Genomic DNA, 17,435 nt, shown 5'->3' with positions numbered 1-17,435 from the left:
ATCCGTGAGTGCATAGTTTATAAGTTCATAAATTTTTAAGTTTATACATTTATTTATAAGTTTATAAATAAATGACTCATGGCTGGGCATGGTGGCTCACACCTGTAGTCCCAGCACTTTGGGAGGCCGAAGCAGGCAGCCCACCTGAGGTCAGGAGTTCAAAACCAGCTGGCCAACATGGCAAAAACCCCATCTCTACTTAACATGCAAAAAAACAAATTAGCTGGGCATGGTGGCGGGCGCCTGTAGTCCCAGCTACTCTGGAGGCTGAGGCAGGAGAACCGCATAAACCCGGGAGGCAGAGCTTGCAGTGTGACTGTGCTGCTGCCCTCCAGCCTGGGTGACAGAGCAAGACCCCATCTGTAAATAAATAAATAAATGACTCATAAGTTAATAAGATAATTATGAATTGACAAAAGAGCAAACCAACACTGGGGTGAGAAGGATGAAGTGAGTGAATGTATGGAAACAATGATCGATGGATGATGGAGCGATGGCGACAGACGGCGTGGTTCAGTTCTGTATCATCGCTGATATTCTGTGTACTTGTCTCATCAATTATTGAGAGACAGAGATGGCAAAATCGCCTACTACCGTTGTGGATCTCTTTATTTCTCCTTGTAGTTCTCACAGTTTTTGCTTCATGCATTTTGAAACCCTGTTAGTAGCTGCATAAACATTTAGGATTTTTATGTCCTCGTGATGAATTCTTACATTTGTCATTATTAAATGACTCTTTTATCCTTAGTAACATACTTTTTTCTGAAATCTACTTGATGTTAATATAGTTATTTCAGCATTCTGTTTAGTGTTATCTTGGCATATTTGCTTTTATCATTTTAATTTTCACCTATTTTTGCTTTTACATTTAAAGTTTGTTTCTTATAGGTAGAACATAGTTAGCTACATTTTTTTTTTATCCAAAATGACAATCCATCTTTTTTGTTTGTTTGTTTTTTGAGATGGAGTCTCACTGTCGCCCTGGCTGGAGTGCAGTGGCGCGATCTCGGCTCACTGCAACTTCTGCCTCTCGGGTTCAAGTGATTCTTCTGCCTCAGCCTCCCAAGTAGCTGGGACTACAGGCACCCACTACCACACCTGGCTAATTTTTTGTATTTTAGTAGAAACGGGGTTTCATCGTGTTGCCCAGGCTGGTCTCCAACTCCTGAGCTCAGGCAATCCACCCACCTCGGCCTCCCAAACTGCTGGGATTACAGGTGTGAGCCACCACACCCGGTGACAATCCATCTTTTAATTGGGGTGTTTAGAACGTCCACATGTAACGAGATTATTGATATGGTGGAGTCAAAATCTACCATTTGCTGTTTGTTTCCCACTGGTCCCAGTGGTTCTTTTCGTTTTCCTCTTCTTTGGCAATATTTTTCAAGAATTCCATTTTATCTCCTTTGTTGGCTTATTAGCTCCAACTCTTTTGATATTGTAGTAGTTGCTTTAGGCTTTAGAGTATACGGCTCTAAATTGTCACAATCTACTTTCTTTTCTTTTCTTTTCTTTTTTGTATTTTTGTTGTTGTTGTTTTTTTTTTTTTTTTTGAGACGGAGTCTCGCTCTGTCGCCCGGGCTAGAGTGCAGTGGCCGGATCTCAGCTCACTGCAAGCTCCGCCTCCCGGGTTTACGCCATTCTCCTGCCTCAGCCTCCCAAGTAGCTGGGACTACAGGCGCCCGCTACCTCGCCCGGCTAGTTTTTTGTATTTTTTAGTAGAGACGAGGTTTCACCGTGTTAGCCAGGATGGTCTCGATCTCCTGACCTCGTGATCCGCCCGTCTCAGCCTCCCAAAGTGCTGGGATGACAGGCTTGAGCCACCGCGCCCGGCCAATGTCTGCTAATTCTAACATTTGCGTCAGTTCTGGGTTTGTCTTGATTGGTTGACTTTTCTCATTGTAGGTCGTGTTTCCCACCTCTTTGCATGCCTGGTAATCTCTGGTTGAATGCCACACATTATGCATTTGGCCTTGTTAGGAGCTTTGTTTAATGTAAGTCTTCTTGAATTTTATTCTGGGATACAGTTCAGTTGCTGGGGGTGTTTCATCCTTTGGGTCTTGCTTTGCAATTGATTAGGCTGGACCAGAGCAGCATTTATCCTACGAATAATTTTCCCTCACCACTGAGCCAAGCTCCTTCCGAGAACTCTACCCAGTGCCCTGTGAATCATGGATTCGTCACTCTGGCTGACAGGAGTAGGCACTGCTTCCTTCACGCTTCTCAGAAGTCGCCTTGAGCAGTTTCCTCACGTATAGGAGTCATTAAACATTCCTTATATTTGCCTAATAATATGCCTTATTAGCTACAACTCATGACCACAGGGGATCCAATGAATGACCAACGGGGATCGTGTCCACGTCTCTAGGGTTCTTTCTTTCTTCAGCTCTCTTCCCCCTGGCACTGGTGATCTCCTGCTGCCTCAGTATCCTTGAATTCTGAACTCGTGTCTTCTTAACTCAGAGAATATGCCTGGCTCTGTCTGGGTTCCCCCTTCCTATACCACACCCTGAAATTTCTCTTACGGTGGTAAACTGGGACAATCTTATGGCTTACTTTGCTTATTTTCAGCCTCTTGGAGATCTCTTTCTGATTTGTTGCCTGATGTCCAATGTCTTGGAAACCTTTATTTCCTATATTCTGTCTTGAATTTGTTCTTGTTTGAAGTGAGAGGATAAATCAGGTTCCTGTTACTCCATCTTGGAAACAGACGTTTTGCTCAATTTTTTTCTTTTTCTTTCCTTTTTGTTTTTTAGACAGAGTCTTGCTCTGTCGCCCAGGCTGGAGTGCAGTGGCCAGATCTCAGCTCACTGCAAGCTCCGCCTCCCGGGTTCACGCCATTCTTCTGCCTCAGCCTCCCAAGTAGCTGGACTACAGGCGCCCGCCACCTCGCCCGGCTAGTTTTTTGTATTTTCAGTGGAGACGGGGTTTCACCATGTTAGCCAAGATGGTCTCGATCTCCTGACCTCGTGATCCGCCCGCCTCGGCCTCCCAATGTGCTGGGATTACAGGCGTGAGCCGCCGCGCCCGGCCCTGCTCAATTTTTTTCAACCTTCTTTTTCTCTTTGTGCTTCATTTTGGATAGTTCCTATTGCTATATCTTCAGATTAACTGATTTTCTTCAGTGTCTGATCTGCATCTTCCATTAATCCCATCCGGTGTATCAGTGTAGTTTTCATCTCAGACATTGCAGTTTTCATCTCTAAAAGTATATGAGTGTGTGTGTGTGTGTGTGTGTAATACAGCCATATATATATATATATATATTTCCATCACCTGTGTCATCCCTGAGTCTGTTTTGATTGATTTTCTCTTCACTCTGGATCATTTTCTTGTGTGTGTGTCTTGTTTTGTTTTGTTGTTGTTGTTTTAGCATGCCTGGTAATTTTGCTAAGTTTTTATTTTGAAATATAGATTTACACGAAGTTGCAAAAATAGTAGAGTTCCCATATACCCTTAACAAGCTTCCCCAATGATGACGTCTTACATAATTTCAGTACAACATACAAACTAGGATACTGACATAGTACAATCCACAGGGCTCACAGTGGATTTTGATTTCGCATCCACTCGTGTGTGTGTGTGTTTGTGTGTCACTACAATTTTCTCACATGTCCAGTTTTGCGTTACGACCATCATAATCAAGATGTAGGACTGTCCCACCACCCCAAGGGTCTCTTGTGCTACTCCTGGCCAGTCGCCCCATCTCTTCCCCCTTTTCCTGCCCCCATTCCCATTTGTAGCCCCTGTAGGCCTCCGATCTGTCCTCTGTCTCCACAATGTTGTCCTGTGAGTGTGTTATATGAATGGAACACGCAGTCTGTGACTTTCTCCCCAACTCTGTGAAGCTCCCTTCCGGCTTCTCACGTTGTTAGTTGTTGCATGGATCATGCGTTCACACCATTTTATTGCCAAGCGTGTTTCGTGGCAGGAATGCACCAAGCTTGTGGAACCGCTCACCCGCTGGAGGACATGTGGGTCGTTTCCACTTTTTGGCTATTGTAAATAAAGCTGCTATGAACATTTGTGTACACATTTTTGTGTGGACTTAGTTTTCCTTTTACTGGAGTAAATGTCTAGGAGTCTGATGCTGTGCTACATGGTAAATGTGTCTGCTTTTTAAGAAACCGCCCACGTATTTGCAAGAGCGGCTGTACTGTGCTGCGTCCCTCCAGCAAGGTGTGGCAGGGCCAGCTTCCCCACCTCCCTGCCCACGTCCGGCCCAGCACTAGTTTGACCTGGGCTGTCCTGGGAGGTGTGAGCTGGTGTCCTCCTCGGGTGTTCATCTGCCATCACTAGATCCTCTTCAGTGAAATTTCCCTTCAGGTCCTTGCTCAGTTTATCCCTAGATTGTGTGTTTATTGCTGTTGCGATGTGAGTTGTTTCTGTGTTCTAGACACACGTCCCTTGTCAGACGCATGGTTCACACCTGTGTGCCCCTGCCTGTGGCTTCTTTCCTTGACAGGTCTTTTACAAAGCAAACCTTTTACATTCTGATGAAGCTCCGTGTGTCAATTTTTTTCTTTTCTTTTTGGATTGTGCTTTTGTGTCGTGTCCCAGAATCCCTCCAAGTCCTAGGCCCCAAAGGTTTTCTCCTATGTGTTCTTCTAAAAGTTTTGTAGTTTTACTCTTCACATTTAAATCTATAACCCACTTTGAGTTAATTTTTTATAGCGTGTGTGGTTCAGGTCCACACTAACCCCTTTGCCTGTGGATGGCCAATGCTCCAGCACCATGGAGCAAACACACGGTCCCCTGGCACCCAAGGGCTCCCCCAGCACCCCCAGTTGCTGCCCTTCTCAGCTCTCCAGGCCACCATGCCCCAGGCAGCAGGTCTGCTGGACACCCCAGCACCCCTGACTCCCACTTGCACCTCTGGACACCTCACTGTATCCTCAGCCCCTCCCTAAGCCCACCGCCTCGGCCCTGCCCCTCCCCTCCAACCCAGGAAGAAGGACCCTTTGAAACAAAGAGAAAGAAGAGAGGGGCAGGACAGGCTCCCAGGCAGCACCCGCAGGAGAAGAGTCTGGGGGTGGGTCCCTGGCTGGGCAAAGGCTCTGGCAGTGGCCCAGTGGATGCGTCACCCAGGTGTCTGTGTGGGCCCCAGGCAGAACCCAGGCTCCAAGCAGCACCTCCAGACTTGTGTGGGAAGTGGGGTGAGGTTAGGGTGGGTTGGAGGAACATAGCGACTGAGATGGGAGAGGGACTGGGATCCAAATTAAGTTGATTTAAATAAAACTAAGGCAGGCAAGGTTCATGATCTGGTTTTCCAGGCACTGCTCCAACAGGCGGAGTCGGCCTCACCCCACCCTACTCCTGGGCCCAGGACAAGTCCAGGCAGTGTGTCTCCAGCCTGGCCCAGGGCAGACTCTGCTTTTCTCTTTTTTTTTTTTTGAGTCTCACTCTGTCGCCCAGGCAGGAATGCAGTGGCGCAATCTCAGCTCACTGCAACCTTCACCTCCCGGGTTCAAACGATTCTCCTGCCTCAGCCTCTCAAGTAGCTGGGACTACAGGCGTGCGCCACCATGCCCGGCTAATTTTTGTATTTTCAGTAGAGATGGTGTTTCACCATGTTGGCCAGGATGCTCTCAAGCTCCTGAGCTCAAGTGATCCGCCTGCCTCAGCCTCCCAAAGTGCTGGGATTACAGGCGTGAGCCACCACTCCCAGCCAGACAGTCAGACTGTCATTTCTAACACGGCCCAAAGGTTCTAGGCAGGAGCTCTGTGGCCGGGCTGTGTGGCTCAAGTTCTCTGGTAAACCGGAGTGCTGACAGTGAGGGGCCTGATGGGTGGGCCCTGTGCTGCCGCCAGCGCCGTGAGCTCTGCCAACCCTGGAGTCACCAGCCTCAGTTTCTCCATCAATAACACCACTTCCTCAGGCAAAGCATGGAAGGAAATGACACAAAACCCCGCACCAAAGGCATTCACAAAATGGGAGTCGCTGCCATTTCCATTGCAGACAAGGCTTGAAAGTCAGGACTTCTAGGAAGGGAATGGGGCACGGCGGGGCTAGGAAACAGCTCCAGCAGGGTCACTCAGGCTTCTGACAGCTTTCAGAGACCGAGCCGGTGGGGTGAGCCTTGTCCTGCCTGGGTGTGCACCTGCCAGACTCACACCTGCCTGGCCCACACCTCCCGGTACCCACACCTCCCGGGGCGCACACCTGCCTGGCCCACACCTCCTGGGCCCACACCTGCTCAGGGGTGTTCCCGTCCTCTGCGTACACCCGGGGGTCTGCTCCGAGCTTCAGAAGCACCTCCACAGCTGCCAGATGGCCCCCAAAGGCTGCGCGGTACAGTGGCGTCCGACCGAAAGCGCCCTGTAAGATGGGCTCCCTGAGCAAGATCCAGGCCCTGTCCCTGGGGGAAGGAGGCCCCGCGCTTCGGCCCGCAGCCCACGGCGCCCACCTTGCTGTTGGGGCTGGCGCCGAGCTCGGCCAGCAGCTGGATGGCCAGGGGCTGCCCGCCCGCGGCCGCCTCGGACAGCGGCGTGTTCCCGTGGCTGTCCTCGCACTCCACCAGAGCCACGCGTCGCTGCAGCCGCCGCGCCTTCCCTGCCTCGTCATGGCCCACGCCCTCGCGGGTCAGCAGCTGCTCCACCTGCGCCGCCCGCGGCAGTCACTGCTCTCCGCTCCTCCCACTCCGCCCCGCCCCGCCCTCCTCCCGCCCGCGCTGACCTCCTTCAGCACCGCTCGGATCTCGCCCACGTCCCCGTCGAAGGCGGCGTCCAGCAGGCGGCGGCGACGCTGCAGCTCCTCCCGCCGCTCCCGCTGCGCCGCCTCCTCCTGCTCGCGCTGCCGCCGCGCGGCCTCCTGCTCCCGGCGCACCAGGGCCAGGTAGGCCTGGGAGGCGCCCGCCCGAAGTCACCGCCCGCCCCTCGCCACCGCCTGAGCCCCGAGGCCACCGTCCCCGCCTCTGAGGTCGGAGCCCAGCCTGAGCTCCACACCCGCCTCCACGCACCCTGCTTCGCCATTTCCTCCTGCCTCCGGCCCTGGCCCCCGGGGGGCGCGGCCGCCCGTCCTCACCTCCCTCTGCAGCTTCTCCATCTGCTCCAGGTACTCCCGGCGCTCCTCCCGGCGGCGGGCGAGCTCCCTCCTGGCCTGGAGCTGCCGGAAGGCGCCCTGGATCGCTCTGGCCGCTCGGTCCTCCGCTCGGTCCTCGGCAGCCCCTGGGGTGGGGAGAGGCTCACGGGGGCGCGTTCTCGCCTCCAGCCCCGCCCGCTGCGCCCCTGGGCGTGGAGCCGCCCCGCCCCGCCCCACAGAAGGACCCAAACGGCTCTCAGAGCCCCCAAGCGGCCGAGCCGGAGTTCCCGCCCGCAGAGGCCGCACGAGGAGGCTGCGCGAAAGCCCGGGACGCGGAGAGGACCCACGTCTGCGGGAACCTCCCCTGCCCCACGCCTCCGGGGACCCTGCGAGCCCCGCCGAGCCCGCAGCCCGGGGGCCCCGAGGAACGGTGAGGAAGCCGCCCTGTCCCCCGCGGGACTCCCTCCCCTGAAAGCCGAAGGCCCCTCCTGCATCCAGGCCCCAGCGAGCAAAGGCTGCGCTGAGCGGGGAGGCCCCAGGCCTGGGAGGGCTCATCACAGCTCCGCTGGACTCAGAAGAGGGCGCGGAGCTCAGGGCCCCAGAGGGAGCTCCGTCCTCTTCGGACTCGGCCTCGCCCTCGCCCCACCGCGGCTGCAACAGAGCGCTGAGCCCGAGCCTGGAGCCGCCTCGTAGGGAGGAAAGGGGCGGAGGAGAGGCCGTCGGGCCCAGCCCTGCCCTTAGTGGTCTCGGGAAGTCACGGCACCACTCAGCCTCCCCGGCTTGAGCCCCTATGCTGTAACGTGGAACAATACTGGCAGCTTTCTAAGAGTCTAGCAATGGGGCGCTTGTGGCGCTTCCGCCACCGTGAACGCTCAGCGTGCGCCCCGTGGGTGTGACTTGCACCAGGGCACGGGCGGAGGCGGGGGTGGGGGGTGGCGGTCGAGGCTGTCGGGCCACGTGGGCACCCAGCAGGGAGCCACAGCTGTGCAGAGGGTCAAGGCAGCCCAGGCCAGAAGCAAGCAGGCAGCGCAGCTGGGTCTCCACAGGTGTCCCCACTGGGGAGCCAAGTACTATGATTCCCACAACCAGGCTCCCAGGGAACATGGACAGAACTGTGGGATGAGGCGAGACCGGGAGAGGCGGAAGGCCCTGCAGGCCCTGGGCACGGACCGGAGCAGCCAGAGGGGACAGGGTGGAGAGCTGAGTGCATGTGGGAAAATCAATGTGAAGGGGAATAAAGGGAGAGTCGCCGTCAGGAGGGTGGGACACCGAGTGGCAGTGGACAGAGATAATAGAGTCATAAGAATAACGAGTGTCTAGAATGCAGATACTGACAATGAAAACAAAGAACAGACACTCAAGATAAAATCCAGGAAATCCTGAAATGAATGTTAAGACCAAAGGGGGAAAAAATCCCAGAAAACAAAGGGCATGAACAACAGGCATCAGACACAACTCGGTGAAGTTGAGCCTCAAAACAAAATGTTTTTCGGGCACCAGAAGAGAAAGGGCAAAGCACCTATGAGAGGAAAGTCCGGCTCTCCTGAGGCTTTGCTTTTCTTTTTGAGACGGGGTCTCACTGTCACCCAGGACGGAGCACAGTGGCACGATCTCTGAGACGGGGTCTCACTGTCACCCAGGACGGAGCACAGTGGCACGATCTCTGAGACGGGGTCTCACTGTCACCCAGGACGGAGCACAGTGGCACGATCTCTGAGACGGGGTCTCACTGTCACCCAGGACGGAGCACAGTGGCACGATCTCTGAGACGGGGTCTCACTGTCACCCAGGACGGAGCACAGTGGCACGATCTCTGAGACGGGGTCTCACTCTGTCACCCAGGACGGAGCACAGTGGCACGATCTCTGAGACGGGGTCTCACTCTGTCACCCAGGACGGAGCACAGTGGCACGATCTCTGAGACGGGGTCTCACTCTGTCACCCAGGACGGAGCACAGTGGCACGATCTCTGAGACGGGGTCTCACTCTGTCACCCAGGACGGAGCACAGTGGCACGATCTCTGAGACGGGGTCTCACTCTGTCACCCAGGACGGAGCACAGTGGCACGATCTCTGAGACGGGGTCTCACTGTCACCCAGGACGGAGCACAGTGGCACGATCTCTGAGACGGGGTCTCACTCTGTCACCCAGGACGGAGCACAGTGGCACGATCTCTGAGACGGGGTCTCACTGTCACCCAGGACGGAGCACAGTGGCACGATCTCTGAGACGGGGTCTCACTCTGTCACCCAGGACGGAGCACAGTGGCACGATCTCTGAGACGGGGTCTCACTCTGTCACCCAGGACGGAGCACAGTGGCACGATCTCTGAGACGGGGTCTCACTCTGTCACCCAGGACGGAGCACAGTGGCACGATCTCTGAGACGGGGTCTCACTGTCACCCAGGACGGAGCACAGTGGCACGATCTCTGAGACGGGGTCTCACTCTGTCACCCAGGACGGAGCACAGTGGCACGATCTCTGAGACGGGGTCTCACTCTGTCACCCAGGACGGAGCACAGTGGCACGATCTCTGAGACGGGGTCTCACTCTGTCACCCAGGACGGAGCACAGTGGCACGATCTCTGAGACGGGGTCTCACTGTCACCCAGGACGGAGCACAGTGGCACGATCTCTGAGACGGGGTCTCACTCTGTCACCCAGGACGGAGCACAGTGGCACGATCTCTGAGACGGGGTCTCACTGTCACCCAGGACGGAGCACAGTGGCACGATCTCTGAGACGGGGTCTCACTCTGTCACCCAGGACGGAGCACAGTGGCACGATCTCTGAGACGGGGTCTCACTGTCACCCAGGACGGAGCACAGTGGCACGATCTCTGAGACGGGGTCTCACTCTGTCACCCAGGACGGAGCACAGTGGCACGATCTCTGAGACGGGGTCTCTCTGTCACCCAGGACGGAGCACAGTGGCACAGTCTCTGAGACAGGGTCTCACTCTGTCACCCAGGACGGAGCACAGTGGCACAGTCTCTGAGACGGGGTCTCACTCTGTCACCCAGGACGGAGCACAGTGGCACAATCTCTGCTCACTGCTGCTTCCACCTCCCTGGTTCCAGCAATCTTCCCACCTCAGCCTCCCCAACTGGGACCACAGACACACGCCTGTACACCACACCCACCTAAAGCTTTTTACGGAAACACTAAATGTTAGAAGAAAATGAAGCAAAGTCCACAAAATTCTGCAGGGAAAATGGTGGGCCAGGAAGAGTATGTGGTTCTGCAGTGCAGCCTTCCCAGTGACAGCAACAGAGCAGACAGACGAAATCAAAGTGTTTTTTAAACAAGTGTCTGACGGCATTGAAAGCTACTGAGGAAGTGAAGAATGAGGTCTCGAGAACAGTGCAGCAGGGTGGTCCCAGCACCAGGAAGGTGAGCCTGGCCTGGAGACTGGGGCAGCTGGGCCTGGCCTGGCCCGGAGCAAAGGGTCAGCTGCTCAGCAGGGGATGGGCCAAGGGACAGACCTGTATTTAGAGTACTGGGTATGGCCTGGGTTTAGGGTTGCAAGATTTAGCTAATAAACAGGATGCAATTTGGGGGACATACACTAAATAATTCACTGTTTATCTGAAATTCAAATTTAGGCCAAGTGTAGTGGCTCACTCCTGTAATCCCAGCATATTGGGAGGCTGAGATGGGAGGATTGCTTGAGCCCGGGAGTTTGAGGCCAGCCTGGACAACATGGTGAGACCCTGTCTGTCTTTTAAATATATATATATAGGGCCAAGTGCAATGGCTCACATCTGTAATCCCAACACTTTGGGAGGCCGAGGTGGGAGGATCACTTGAGCCCAGAAGTTCAAGACCAGCCTGGGCCACGTAGGGAGACCCCTGTCTCTACAAATAACTAAAAATTAGCTGGGTGTGCTGGTGCGTATCTGTAGTCCCAGTTACTCCGGAGGTTGAGGTGGGAAGATGGCTTGAGCCCAGGTCAGTGCTGCAGTGAGCCACGATCATGCCACTGCACTCCAGCCTGGACAACAGAGCAAGACCCTGTCTCAGTAAAATGTATATATTTTTATATTACACATATAGAATATGTATATATGAGATATTCAAATTTAAATGGATGTCTCGGTTTATGGGAGCCCTGTTTTATCTGGTAGCCCTATTTGGGTCAGAATCACAACCTTCACGAAATAAAATAACCCTGATGGGAACAGGGGCCCAGCTCCAAAGAGTGACAGCAAACGAAGTCGTCTTCATTTGCAGATGATGCACATAAAAATCCAAAAGAACTCATCACAAATGATTATCATCAATAAGCAATCTTGGGAAGGTTCTGAATATAACCTCATACTCACAAAGTATATTTCTGTACACAAGCAACAAAAAGAAAATTTAATTATTAGCATGAAAAAACTACCATATACTTGGATTAAGCCCACAAAATAAACGTCAGTGAGTCCATAGTGATAGAAATAAGGGATTAAATACACACCAGAGGGAGTGGAGGGAAAGTAGAATCCCATCAATGGGTATAGGATGGGGCAGGGAAGGAGCAGATTGCCATCAGGCACACAAGAAGTGCAGATGCTGCAGCTGACAGCCGCCGACGCATGTTTCAGTGAGTTTGAAGAAAAGCAGAATTTGTCTTGTCTCAATATATCTCTCCCAAGATAAGTGTCACCCACAAAAGGAAAACATAGTACATTTACAAAGGAGAAACCCGGCGGAAACCCCCCAACTAAGTGATTGAGTACAACATCAAAAGCAGTGAGATGTTTGCAGAACCACCCCCTGCCCCCCGACTAAGTGATGAAGGGCAACATCACAAGCGGTGAGACGTTCGCGGAGAACCACCCCCATGACATGATGTACGTTGAAAACACAACATAATTTCTGCTTTATTTTATTTTTAATTTTTAGAAACAGAGTCTCAGCCGGGCACAGTGGCTCACACCTTTAACCGCAGCACTTTGAGAGGCCGAGGCGGGCGGATCACCTGATGTCAGGAGTTTGAGACCAGCCTGGCCAACATGGCGAAATCCTGTCTCTACTAAAAGTACAAAAATTAGCTGGGTGTGGTGGCACATGCCTGTAATCCAGCTACAGGGGAGGCGGAGGCAAGAAGAATCACTTGAACCCGGGAGGTGGATGTTGCAATGAGCCAAGATTGAGCCATTGCACTCCAGCTGGGTGACAGAGCGAGACACTGTCTCAAAAAAAAAAAAGGGGGGGGTCTCATTCTGTCAGCCAGGCTGGAGTGCAGTGGCTCGATCTTGGCTCGCTGTAGCCTCAACCTCTCTGCCTCAGCCTCCTGAGTCGCCAAGACCGCAGTTGCACACCAACACATCCACGTTCACTCTTCAAAAGTGTCAAGGTCGTGGAAGAAAAGTAATGACTCCAGGAACAGTTACAGACTGCAGGTAGCTGCAGAAACAGCAAATACAGGCAACGCGGCATCCTGGAAAAAGCGGTGAAATTTGAGGTGGTCTTTAGTTAGCGGTTTTATGTTAGCGTTAATTTACTGGCTCTGATCCTTGTATTGCCCCTGTGTAAGACGCTAACCTTAGAGGAAGCTGGGTAGGTTATATATCTATGGAAAATCCCCATACTCATTCTGTTACTTTTCTGTGAGACCAAAACTACTTGAAAATAAAAAGGTAAACAACTGTCAAATACTAGGATTAAATCTGACAAAGATGCACACAAGATCTCTATACACATGAGCGAACACGCACACACACACACCCCCATAAAACATTTTTGAAAAGCACTAAGAACAGAAAAAAGGAGAGATATACCATATTCATAGATCGAGTGGCCACTGCTATAGAGGTGACACTCTCTGCACATTGAGCTAGAGGTCCAACGAAATCCTAATGAAGATCACCCAGCGGGGCTGTTTTGCTTTGTTTGTATGAGAATTGACCAAGTGATTCTCGAATGTATCTGGGAAAGAGCCAAGAATGGCAAATAATTCAAAGAAGAATTCGGTGGGAGGACTTGCTCTTCTTGAGATTAGGACCTCATGTCGGTGAAGACAGTGCAGGGTTCTCGCACAGAGACCAGTGGCCATGGGTTTAGAAACAGCCCCCTGGCATGTGGGCACTTCCCGGCCAAGGGGCCTACAGAGCCGTGGGGAAGAATGGAGATTTCAGTCAGTGGTGGGGTCCAATCAGAAAACCCATATGCGGAGAGGGAAGACGTGTCTGCTACTTTACTCCATTCACAACAGGCAATTCCAGATGGACTGGTGATCGCACGGGAAGGCAAAACCATAAAGCTTGTAGAAGATCACATGGGAGAACAGCTTCAGGAACTTGGAGTTGGAAAGATTTAAGAGATCACCACAAAAAAAAAAAAAAAAGAAAGAAAGAAAACACGTTAAAATCAGTAAGTTCTTTTGTGTGTGTGTGTGTGTGTGTGTGTGTGTGTGTGTGTGTGATGGAGTCTTGCTCCATTGCCTAGGCTGGAATACAGTGGCTTGATCCTGGCTCACTGCAGGGTGATCCACTTCCCTAGTTCAAGTGATTCTCCTGCCTCAGCCTCCCAAGTAGCTGGGATTACAAGTGCCCACCACCACGCCTGGCTAATTTTTGTATTTTTAGTAGAGATGTGGTTTTGCCATGTTGGCCAGGCTGGTCTTGAACTCCTGACCTCAGGTGATCCACCCACCTCGACCTCCTAAAGTGCTGGGATTACAGGCGTGAGCCACCGTGCCTGGCAAAAATCAGTGAGTTCTATTCATGAGAAGACACCATTGAAAGTAAAAATGCAAGCCACTGAGTGGGGGAAGATAATTACAATACATGTAACTGACAAAAGGTTTGTATTCCGAATATATTGGGAAATACTATAAAGCCATAAGAAAAGAGGCAGCAGCACAATAGAGAACTAGTGACATACTTGAATGCACGCGAGAACCTACCCAAGTGGCCAAGAAATATATGGAAATATGATTAATCTCATTAGTTACCAGGGAAATCTAATCTAAAACCTCACCTAATACCAATGCACACCTGCTAAAGAGAGGCTGCCACTGCCGACGGGAGGCTTGCAGCACAGCGGTCTCCCGCACTGCTTTGGGGAGGGAAATCAAAACACCTGGTTCAGCAGACAGCTTGGCACACCTGTGCCTCAGCAACCCTTCTCCAGGTACGTGCCCCCAAAAATGCTTGGATGTGTGCACTGGGAGACATGTGCAAGAAAATCCATGCTAGTATTATTTTTAAAACCAAAATCTACAAATAATCCAAATGTCTACTAGCAGTAGAATGAATCAGTAATGTTATAGGTACATAACAGACACCTAAAGAGCCATGAACATGAACCACAGCTACATAAAACAAGGGATGACTTTTAAAATATGGACTTTTAAATACCACAAAGGAAAAGACTACTAAACTATGTCAAAATGTAAAACTTCTCCTTATCTACAAATAACATACCAAAAGTGAAAAACCATATAAACTTGGAAAAGAACTTTTCAACACATAATACCTGTTAAAGAACTTCTGCGTATGTCGAAGAAACAGGTAAGTAATCCATAGAACAATGGGCAGAGAGATGAACAGGCATTTCCCAGAACAGGAAAAAGGATTGGCTGATAAACCTTTCAAAACACATTCCGCCGGGCACAGTGGCTCATACCTGTAATCCCAGCACTTTGGGAGGCCGAGGTGGGTGGTTCACGAAGTCAGGAGATCAAGACCATCCTGGCTAACACAGTGAAACCCTGTCTGTACTAAAAATATAAAACAATTAGCTGGGCATGGTGGCGGGCGCGTGTAGTCCCAGCTACTTGGGAGGCTGAGGCAGGAGAATGTCGTGAACCGTGAACCCGGGAGGCAGAGCTTGCAGTGAGCCAGGATCGCGCCACTGCACTCCAGCCTGGGCACAGAGCGAGACTCCGCCCAAAAAAAAAAAAAAAAACACATTCCATGAAATGCAAACTAAAATTACCACGGAGGCTCATTTCATATCCAGTAATTTTGCAAAATGTAAAGATAGACTTCTCCGATTCGGTGAGGATGAGAGGATTATATATAATCATAAACATAAGATTTTTTTTTTTTTGAGACAAGGTCTTACTCTGTCTCCCAGGCTGGAGTGCAGTGGCGTGATCTTGGCTCACTGCAACCTCAGTCTCCAGGATTCAAGTGATTCTCCTGCCTCAGCCTCCCAAGTTAGCTGGGATTACAGGCGTGCACCACCATTCCTGGCTAATTTTTGTATTTTTTGGTAGAGACGGGGTTTTACCATGTTGGCCACGCTGGTCTCAAACTTCTGACCTCAAGGGATCTGCCCGCCTTGGCCTCCCAAAGTGCTGGGATTACAGACATGAGCCAACAAACCTGGCACGACTATATATATGATTCTTGAAATTTTTATTTTCTTTTTTGAAAATTATATTTTAAACGTAAGGGAATGGTGAACACATTTGTAAGAGTGGATTCATCTGCAGGGAGGAGCGGAGTTGGGCAGGGATGCGATAGTGTTGGTGACACGCGGGCTCTTACAGTCTGTTGTCCTAAGGCACATATATATTATGTATGTTCTTTTGTACACAATTTTTAAAAGAGATTTTTGTGCATCCAGCAATTCCTTGAGCTTCACTAGTTCATTTTCATTTGTTAAGTTTAACATTTTATTTTTAAAATGAAATGTATAAAATATATCTGCTGTTATAAAATTCTCTCTCTCCATCTCTTTCTGCCTCTTCATGATTATGGAAATTTACCCCTGTAAAAATGGAGAGAGAAATATTTGGAGTATTCATCAAATGTTTGCACATTTGTTATTTCTTTTTTCAGTTTGTTTTGTGTTGTTTTTTTTTTTTTAGAGACAGGGTCTTGCTTTGTTGCTGAGGCTGGAGTGCAGTGGTGCCATCACGGCTCACTGCAGCCTTGACCTCCCCAGGCTCAGGTGATCCACCCACCTCAGTCTCCTGGGGAGCTGGGACTACAGGCACAATTTTTTTTTTTTTTTTTTTGGAGAGACGGAATCTCACCATATTGCACAGGCTGCTCTCAAACTCCTGGGCTCAAGTGATCCTCCATCTCAACTTCCCAGAGTGCTGGGGTTTAAGGCGGGAGCCACTGCGCCTGGTCTGCACGTTTGTTATTTCTGAATACTGGGATACTGGAATATTGGATGATTTGTGATCTGCAGCTTTTTCCTTTGATTTGGGGGAGTTGCTTACAGGTTTTATGAGTCAGGGTTTGTTCGTTTCTTTCTGCTACCCAGTAGCTGTCCACCTTTCCTGTGCAGGTGGAATCCTCTGCTGCCAAGTCCTTCTAGTGGGCCCTCCATAGAAATGCATGTTTCCTGTCTCTGTTCTCTGACTGCTGAGAGTATCAGAGGAACATAGAACTTTAAACAACTGCACAGTCCCAGAATCAGAATCGTCCTTCTATTTCCAGATCAGCTAAATATTTTTAAATTCCCAATCAAAGCTTGAGGGACTTTTTGTGACTCTGTTGAAATGAATTATCATATCTTGTATAACGGAATTACCAGGTTAAGCCCCCACTGTATTCATGTGTTAAAAAAGGAATAACCACTCTGCCTGCCTCTAGGGCTTGTGGATGTTGTTTCTGTTTGGAGGATCACTTGGCTAATGTGTCAGTCTGTTTTTGCATTGCTACAAAGGAACACCTGAGACTGGGTAATTCATAAAGAGAAGAGGTTCACTTGGCTAATGGTTCGACAGGCTGCACAAGCATCGCACCTGCGTCTGCTCAGCTTCTGGGGAGGCCTCAGGAAGCCTTTACTGATGGTAGCAGGTAAAGGAGAAGCAGGTATGCCACATGGCGTGTGGCGGAGCAGGATGGATGCCAGGCTGTTTAACCAACCAGCTCTAGTGCAAGCTTGTGAGCTCAGAGAGTGAGAACTCATTACGGTGAGGAGGGCACCAAACTATTCATGAGAGATCCGCCCCTATGACCCAAACACCTCCCACCAGGCCCCACGTTTGACATTGGGGATCATATTTCAATATGAGATTGGGAGGGTACCAAACCATATCAGCTAATAAATATAAAATACTTAGAGCAGGGTCTCATACACAATAAGCATTCAACAAATGTTAACTACCATTATCATAGTCCTACCGTCATTAGAAGAAAAGCCAGGCCAGGAGCTGTGGCTCACGCCTGTAATCCCAGCACTTTGGGAGGCTGAGGCGGGCAGATCATGAGGTCAGGAGTTTGAGACCAGCCTGGCCAATATGGTGAAACCCCGTCTCTACTAAAAATACAAAAATTAGCCAGGCATCGTGGTGGGCGCTTGTAATCCTAGCTACTTGGGAGGCTGAGGCAGGAGAATCGCTTGAACCAGGAGGCAGAGGTTGCAGTGAGCCAAGATTGTGCCACTGCACTCCAGCCTGGGTGACAAAGCAAGAAAAAAAAAGGAAAAGAGGAGAGGAGGGGGAGGGGGAGGGGGACA

At 50.9% G+C, this 17,435-nt stretch overlaps 1 protein-coding gene across 14 annotated transcripts in view; it reads right to left on the bottom strand.

The window, feature by feature from the left end:
• Positions 1 to 17,435, bottom strand: part of IQANK1 (IQ motif and ankyrin repeat containing 1) — a 58,638-nt gene that overhangs the window by 11,822 nt on the left and 29,381 nt on the right. For 13 of the 14 annotated variants that reach the window (XM_017883443.1, XM_017883449.1, XM_017883445.1 and 10 more), the window contains exons 4-7: positions 7,025 to 7,167; positions 6,677 to 6,841; positions 6,408 to 6,599; positions 6,164 to 6,319 (exon numbers count right to left, since the gene is read on the bottom strand). In XM_017883443.1, coding sequence (XP_017738932.1) covers positions 6,164 to 6,319; positions 6,408 to 6,599; positions 6,677 to 6,841; positions 7,025 to 7,167 — 656 coding nt within the window. The remainder of the gene's footprint in view (positions 1 to 6,163; positions 6,320 to 6,407; positions 6,600 to 6,676; positions 6,842 to 7,024; positions 7,168 to 17,435) is intronic. The other variant, XM_017883447.1, reaches the window with a different exon arrangement.

This window comes from Rhinopithecus bieti, unplaced genomic scaffold (assembly GCF_001698545.2).
Source record: "Rhinopithecus bieti isolate Rb0 unplaced genomic scaffold, ASM169854v2 scaffold_13617, whole genome shotgun sequence".
NCBI classification, from domain to species: Eukaryota; Metazoa; Chordata; class Mammalia; order Primates; family Cercopithecidae; genus Rhinopithecus; species Rhinopithecus bieti.
The sequence above is the reverse complement of the archived record's forward strand: the minus strand, read 5'-3'. Positions and strand labels throughout refer to the sequence as shown.